The sequence below is a fragment of the Oncorhynchus masou genome, unplaced genomic scaffold, assembly GCF_036934945.1.
Source record: "Oncorhynchus masou masou isolate Uvic2021 unplaced genomic scaffold, UVic_Omas_1.1 unplaced_scaffold_2256, whole genome shotgun sequence".
Classification (NCBI taxonomy): domain Eukaryota; kingdom Metazoa; phylum Chordata; class Actinopteri; order Salmoniformes; family Salmonidae; genus Oncorhynchus; species Oncorhynchus masou.
In genome coordinates, this window is record NW_027008728.1 from 57,367 (window position 1) to 65,342 (window position 7,976).

Genomic DNA, 7,976 nt, shown 5'->3' on the forward strand with positions numbered 1-7,976 from the left:
AGATCAAAACCAGGAATGACATTTTCATGAGACCTCAATCTTGTATAGGCTATGATGAAAAGCACAAAATCACACAAACAAAAAATATTAATTTGTTTCCATAAAGCTGTGTGTGTGTGTGTGTGTTCCTTCTGTCTTTTGAGGACTGGAATGACAGCTAATTGGATGTTCCACCCCTTGACGGACAGAGGTTATAAGCCCACAGCAACAACAGCAGACTAACAACGTGCGGTATAGGCTAGAAGTGTCACTCAGACACGTTCCTCTTGCCTCTGGACACGGGAGAAATGCACTATCTAGCCGCCGCACAGTGGAAATATGTTTTTTTGGAGGAGCGCACCAGTGCGCACTGCTTGGAGTAGCCTAATCAGCCACACGTGTATAACACACACGTTTCGGGCGGGAAAATACACCTGTCTGTAGTGGCTGTGCTACTGGAATTTACATAAAATCCTAGAAAATGACAACGGCAACAGAAATGGGGTCCACGAAAATAACACCCGAGGTTCTGCAAGAGATGCTACAACATTACAATTTAACGCGACAAGAGTTCATCGAGTCTTACAACATACAGCCGCTTGTCTACGTCCCTGAGTTGCCGTTGGGCGCTAAAACGACTTTCGTCATCATGTATGCTGTCATATTCCTCCTGGCTTTGGTTGGGAACAGTTTGGTTGTCTACATAGTGGTGCGTAAAAGAGCAATACAGACCTCCACTAATATCTTCATCTGTTCTCTGGCGGTGAGCGATCTTCTTATCACATTCTTCTGTATCCCGTTCACCTTGTTGCAGAACATCTCGTCGGAATGGCTCGGAGGTGAGTTCCTCTGTTCCATGATTCCATCAACAGCTGTCAGCTCTGCACGGAATGTCTACTGGTTGAATTAACATGATTTCCGCGTCGTTTCAATGAAATTTCATTGTATTAAAGTGGAATTAGACGTTGAATTGATGTATGTGCCCAGTGGGGTGCCTACTGTCATTGATAGTTTGAATAAACTTTAGAAGCCTATATGTAATCGTTGTTGTTGTTTTCATCCTAAAATTAATATAGATATGCATTCAATTTGGCAGTAGTTTAAGAATATTATAATCTGAGCCTTGACACTCATTGATTTATGAACGGGTTGTGTTTGCAGAGCGTTTTTTTTAAATATAATTTCAAGAGAATCTCAGTGTATTATTGCCATCTGGTGCCTTCTACAGTTTAATGAAATGGATGGATGTGGGTCACTCAACCCATCAGTCAAAATGTTGACGTTAAAAACCAACCAACATGGGAGGTGATAGGCTACAGAGCAGTGCCTTACAGTGTATTTTATTTCCATAGTTGTAGTCTAAGTAAAGCGTTTTTAATCGATGTTCTGGTTTTGCCGGACATTAGGGTTTATAGGTGGCTTGAGAGTTATTTCACCTTTTCATTATTTCACACAAGATTTAGAGCAATATCACATTCCTTTTGTCATAAAGGTTATTCTGAGAACTGTCACAAAATAGACTATTTTGTTTGAATGGGTGAGGATCCTTCTCGGGACTATACATCGAAGCCAGGGGATTTAGGAGTGAGGGTTACCAACACACGAATTTCCCCATGCAGTTATATAACGAGAGCCATACCGGCTGCAGTACACCGGCAGCTCAATTATGATATATTGTCCAATTCTTGACAAAAGAGCTGATTTGATTGGTCAAAATACCAATTAGTGAGAAAAGATCGGAATTGGTCTGTGTAACCGCAGCCAATGAGAGAACGTAAGGAGAAACTTCCGCTTGTTCCATGTACAGTGTGTTTTTTGAGTGACACTTCTAACCCCTTCTCTTCATAGGTGTTCTCATCTGCAAGACGATTCCTTTTGTTCAGACTATGGCCATAGTGACGGGGATTCTCACAATGACCTGCATCGCCGTGGAGAGGTACCAGGGAATTGTCTACCCCTTGAAAATGAGGAGGCAGTACACTCCGAAAAGAGCATACAAGATGCTAGGTATGCTTCTAAAAATAAACACTCCTTCTGCTTTTGTGTTGATGGTGTATGTCAGTGAGAACAGAGAAGGAAGGGTGGGGAAGAGGAGAAATGAGTGAGGAGAGTGGGAGAAGAGGAGAGAGGAGAGTGGGAGGAGAGGAGAGAGGGAGAAGAGGAGAGTGGGAGAAGAGGAGAGAGGAGAGTGGGAGGAGAGAGGAGAGTGGGAGAAGAGGAGAGAGGAGAGTGGGAGAAGAGGAGAGAGGAGAGTGGGAGAAGAGGGAGAGGAGAGTGGGAGGAGAGAGGAGAGTGGGAGAAGAGGAGAGAGTGGGAGGAGAGAGGAGAGTGGGAGAAGAGGAGAGAGGAGAGTGGGAGAAGAGGAGAGAGGAGAGTGGGAGAAGAGGGAGAGAGGAGAGTGGGAGAAGAGGAGAGAGGAGGGAGTGGGAGGGAGAGAGGAGAGTGGGAGAAGAGGAGAGAGGAGAGTGGGAGGAGAGAGGAGAGTGGGAGAAGAGGAGAGAGGAGAGTGGGAGAAGAGGAGAGAGGAGAGTGGGAGAAGAGGAGAGAGGAGAGTGGGAGAAGAGGAGAGAGGAGAGTGGGAGAAGAGGAGAGAGGAGAGTGGCAGAAGAGGAGAGAGGAGAGTGGGAGAAGAGGAGAGAGGAGAAGAGGAGGGAGTGGGAGAAGAGGAGAGTGGGAGAAGAGGAGAGAGGAGAGTGGGGAGAGTGGGAGAAGAGGAGAGTGGGAGAAGAGGAGAGAGGAGAGTGGGAGAAGAGGAGAGTGGAGAGTGGGAGAACAGGAGAGAGGAGAGTGGGAGAACAGGAGAGAGGAGAGTGGGAGAAGAGGAGAGTGGGAGAAGAGGAGAGAGGGAGAGTGGGAGAAGAGGGAGAGGAGAGTGGGAGAAGAGGAGAGTGGGAGAAGAGGAGAGAGGAGAGTGGGAGAAGAGGAGAGAGGAGAGTGGGAGAAGAGGAGAGTGGGAGAAGAGGAGAGAGGAGAGTGGGAGAAGAGGAGAGAGGAGAGTGGGAGAAGAGGGAGAGGAGAAGAGGAGAGAGGAGAGTGGGAGAAGAGGAGAGTGGGAGAAGAGGAGAGAGGAGAGTGGGAGAAGAGGGAGAGAGGAGAGTGGGAGAAGAGGAGAGTGGGAGAAGAGGAGAGAGGAGAGTGGGAGAAGAGGAGAGAGGAGAGTGGGAGAAGAGGAGGAGAGGAGAGTGGGAGAAGAGGAGAGTGGGAGAAGAGGAGAGAGGAGAGTGGGAGAAGAGGAGAGTGGGAGAAGAGGAGAGAGGAGAGAGGAGAGTGGGAGAAGAGGAGAGAGGAGAGTGGGAGAAGAGGAGAGTGGAGAGTGGGAGAAGAGGAGAGAGGAGAGTGGGAGAAGAGGAGAGTGGGAGAAGAGGGAGAGGAGAGTGGGAGAAGAGGGAGAGTGGAGAGTGGGAGAAGAGGAGAGAGGAGAGTGGGGAGAAGAGGAGAGTGGGAGAAGAGGAGAGAGGAGAGTGGGAGAAGAGGAGGAGGAGAGTGGGAGAAGAGGAGAGAGGAGAGTGGGAGAAAGGAGAGAGGAGAGTGGGAGAAGAGGAGAGTGGAGAGTGGGAGAAGAGGAGAGGAGAGTGGGAGAAGAGGAGAGTGGGAGAAGAGGAGAGGGGAGAGTGGGAGAAGAGGAAGAGGGAGAGAGGAGAGTGGGAGAAGAGGAGAGTGGGAGAAGAGGAGAGAGGAGAGTGGGAGAAGAGGAGAGTGGGAGAAGAGGAGAGAGGAGAGTGGGAGAAGAGGAGGAGAGTGGGAGAAGGAGAGAGGAGAGTGGGAGAAGAGGAGAGAGGAGAGTGGGAGAAGAGGAGAGAGGAGAGTGGGAGAAGAGGAGAGTGGGAGAAGAGGAGAGAGGAGAGTGGGAGAAGAGGAGAGTGGGAGAAGAGGAGAGTGGGAGAAGAGGAGAGAGGAGAGTGGGAGAAGAGGAGAGAGGAGAGTGGGAGAAGAGGAGAGAGGAGAGTGGGAGAAGAGGAGAGAGGAGAGTGGGAGGAGAGAGGAGAGTGGGAGAAGAGGAGAGAGGAGAGTGGGAGAAGAGGAGAGAGGAGAGTGGCAGAAGAGGAGAGAGGAGAGAGGAGAATGGGAGAAGAGGAGAGAGGAGAGAGGAGAGAGGAGAGAGGAGAGTGGGAGAAGAGGAGAGAGGAGTGTGGGAGAAGAGGAGAGAGGAGAGTGGGAGAAGAGGAGGTGAGGACTAAAGGTCACTAGGTATAGACGTTGTGAGAGGATAGTCATGAAAGATGATAAAAGTTGGAGATTTTTTAAAAATTGAATTGGATAGTAGCCTATGAGAGTTCTTCAGTTATGGTTGAATTTCTTTCATAATATAAAAAAAGTAGAGTATGGTGTGTAGATAAGTGGGGAAAAACTCATAAAGCTCTGAGGCACTGACAGCACAAAGATAAAAAAGAATAGCTTAGGTGGCTTATGGTAGTGAAATTAACATTAATAAATTCTCTGGCAACAGCTTTGGTGTACATTTCTGCAGTCAGCATGCCAATGACATGCTCCTCAACTTGATACATCTGTGGCATTGTGTTGTGTGACAAAACTCCACATTTTAGCTTGGCCTTTTATTATCCTCAGCACAAGGTGCACCTGTGTAATGATCAAGCTGTTTAATCAGCTTCTTGATATGCCACATCTTTCAGGTGGATGGATTATCTTGGTAAAGGAGAAATGCTAACTAACAGGGATGTAAACAAATGTGTACACAATTTGAGAGAAATTCCCTTTTCGTGTGTATGGAACATTGCTGGGATCTTTGTTTGTATTTTTGTTCAGTGTGTATAGGAGATAGGGTGCCATTTGGTACGAGACCTAACTCTAACCAAACACTATGGCATGATGCTGGACTTGTGTGTTGAATTCACATGTTAAACATACAGGATAGGAACATTCTATTCCAGCTACCCAACGAACATTCTATTCCAGCTACCCAATAGATATACAGGATAGGAACATTCTATTCCAGCTGCCCAATAGATATACAGGATAGGAACATTCTATTCCAGCTGCCCAATAGATATACAGGATAGGAATATTCTATTCCAGCTGCCCAATAGATATACAGGATAGGAACATTCTATTCCAGCTGCCCAATAGATATACAGGATAGGAACATTCTATTCCAGCTGCCCAATAGATATACAGGATAGGAACATTCTATTCCAGCTGCCCAATAGATATACAGGATAGGAACATTCTATTCCAGCTACCCAATAGATATACAGGATAGGAACATTCTATTCCAGCTACCCAATAGATATACAGGATAGGAACATTCTATTCCAGCTGCCCAATAGATATACAGGATAGGAACATTCTATTCCAGCTGCCCAATAGATATACAGGATAGGAACATTCTATTCCAGCTGCCCAATAGATATACAGGATAGGAACATTCTATTCCAGCTACCCAATAGATATACAGGATAGGAACATTCTATTCCAGCTGCCCAATAGATATACAGGATAGGAACATTCTATTCCAGCTGCCCAATAGATATACAGGATAGGAACATTCTATTCCAGCTGCCCAATAGATATACAGGATAGGAACATTCTATTCCAGCTACCCAATAGATATACAGGATAGGAACATTCTATTCCAGCTGCCCAATAGATATACAGGATAGGAACATTCTATTCCAGCTGCCCAATAGATATACAGGATAGGAACATTCTATTCCAGCTGCCCAATAGATATACAGGATAGGAACATTCTATTCCAGTTGCCCAATAGATATACAGGATAGGAACATTCTATTCCAGCTGCCCAAAAGATATACAGGATAGGAACATTCTATTCCAGCTGCCCAATAGATATACAGGATAGGAACATTCTATTCCAGCTGCCCAATAGATATACAGGATAGGAACATTCTATTCCAGCTGCCCAATAGATATACAGGATAGGAACATTCTATTCCAGCTGCCCAATAGATATACAGGATAGGAACATTCTATGCCAGCTGCCCAATAGATATACAGGATAGGAACACTCTATTCCAGCTACCCGATAGATATACAGGATAGGAACATTCTATTCCAGCTACCCAATAGAAATACAGGATAGCGTATTACAACAAACTCATTGTAATACACAGCTAAAATCTATTAATTAAAAATATGATAGTTGTAAAATTTTACACACACTTGAAGGTACAAATGTGAAAAATTGGTGGATACAGTGTTTTGGAAAGAAACTCTTAATATACGTACAGTATATGATGTATTACTTGTGGTATTGTGAGGAAGTCATTGTATTGAGACATGTTTTCTTTGTGCAGGACTTGTATGGAGTGCATCAGTGGTTGTGGGATCCCCAATGCTGTTCGTACAGCAACTAGAGGTGTGTCAAGCCCCTCCCATCACAGCTACTGTAGCTTCAAATCAAATCCAAAACGCTTACAGTAAACATCCTGGCACCAAAGAAGCGGACCTGACCTGACTTAACCTGACCTGACTTAACCTGACCTGACTTAACCTGACCTAACTTAACCTGACCTGACCTAACTTAACCTGACCTGACCTAACTTGACCTGACCTGACCTAACTTGACCTGACCTAACTTGACCTGACCTAACTTAACCTGACCTAACTTAACCTGACCTAACCTGACCTAACTTAACCTGACCTAACTTAACCTGACCTAACTTAACCTGACCTAACCTGACCTAACCTGACCTAACTTAACTTAACCTGACCTAACTTAACCTGACCTAACTTAACGTGACCTGACCTAACTTAACCTGACCTGACATAACCTAACTTAACCTGACCTAACCTAACTTAACCTGACCTAACTTAACCTGACCTGACCTAACTTGACCTGACCTAACTTAACCTGACCTGACCTAACGTGACCTGACCTAACTTAACCTTACCTGACTTAACCTTACCTGACTTAACCTGATCTAACTTGACCTGACCAGACTTAACCTGACCTAACTTAACCTGACCTAACTTAACCTGACCTAACTTAACTTAACCTGACCTAACTTAACCTGACCTAACTTAACCTTACCTGACCTAACTTAACCTTACCTGACTTGACCTGACCTAACTTAACCTTACCTGACTTAACCTTACCTGACTTGACCTGACCTGACCTGACCGAACTTAACCTGACTTAACCTGACCTAACTTAACCTGACCTTACCTAACTTGACCTGACCTAATTGAACTTAACCTGACCTAACTTAACCTGACCTGACCTAACTTAACCTGACCTAACTTAACCTGACTTAACCTGACCTGACTTAACCTGACCTGACTTAACCTGACCTAACTTAACTTAACCTGACCTAACTTAACCTGACCTAACTTAACCTGACCTAACTTAACCTGACCTGACCTAACTTAACCTGACCTAACTTAACTTAACCTGACCTGACTTAACCTGACCTAACTTAACCTGACCTAACTTAACCTGACCTTACCTAACTTGACCTGACCTGACCGAACTTAACCTGACTTAACCTGACCTAACTTAACCTGACCTTACCTAACTTGACCTGACCTAATTGAACTTAACCTGACCTAACTTAACCTGACCTGACCTAACTTAACCTGACCTGACCTAACTTAACTTAACCTGACCTGACTTAACCTGACCTAACTTAACCTGACCTGACTTAACCTGACCTGACCTGACTTAACCTGACCTAACTTAACCTGACCTGACTTAACCTGACCTGACCTAACTTAACCTGACCTAACTTAACCTGACCTAACTTAACCTGACCTGACTTAACCAGACCTAACTTAACCAGACCTGACTTAACCTGACCTGACCTGACTTAACCTGACCTAACTTAACCTGACCTGACTTAACCTGACCTAACCTAACTTAACCTGACCTAACTTAACCTGACCTAACTTAACCTGACCTAACTGAACCTGACCTAACTTGACCTGGCCTAACTTGACCTGGCCTAACTTGACCTGACCTAACTTGACCTGACCTAACTTCACCTGGCCTGACCTAACTTAACCTGACCTGACCTGACTTG

The 7,976-nt window shown here is 45.2% G+C and overlaps 1 protein-coding gene across 1 annotated transcript; it reads left to right on the forward strand.

Moving 5' to 3' along the window:
- Positions 1 to 460: 460 nt before the first annotated feature.
- Positions 461 to 6,343, forward strand: LOC135533161 (pyroglutamylated RF-amide peptide receptor-like; the record flags this gene model as incomplete). The annotated part of the gene is made up of 3 exons (XM_064960566.1): positions 461 to 818; positions 1,828 to 1,986; positions 6,252 to 6,343. Coding segments are annotated over exons 1-3 (609 nt in total), but the record flags the coding sequence as incomplete, so codon positions are not given.
- Between the last annotated feature and the right edge of the window lie 1,633 nt (positions 6,344 to 7,976).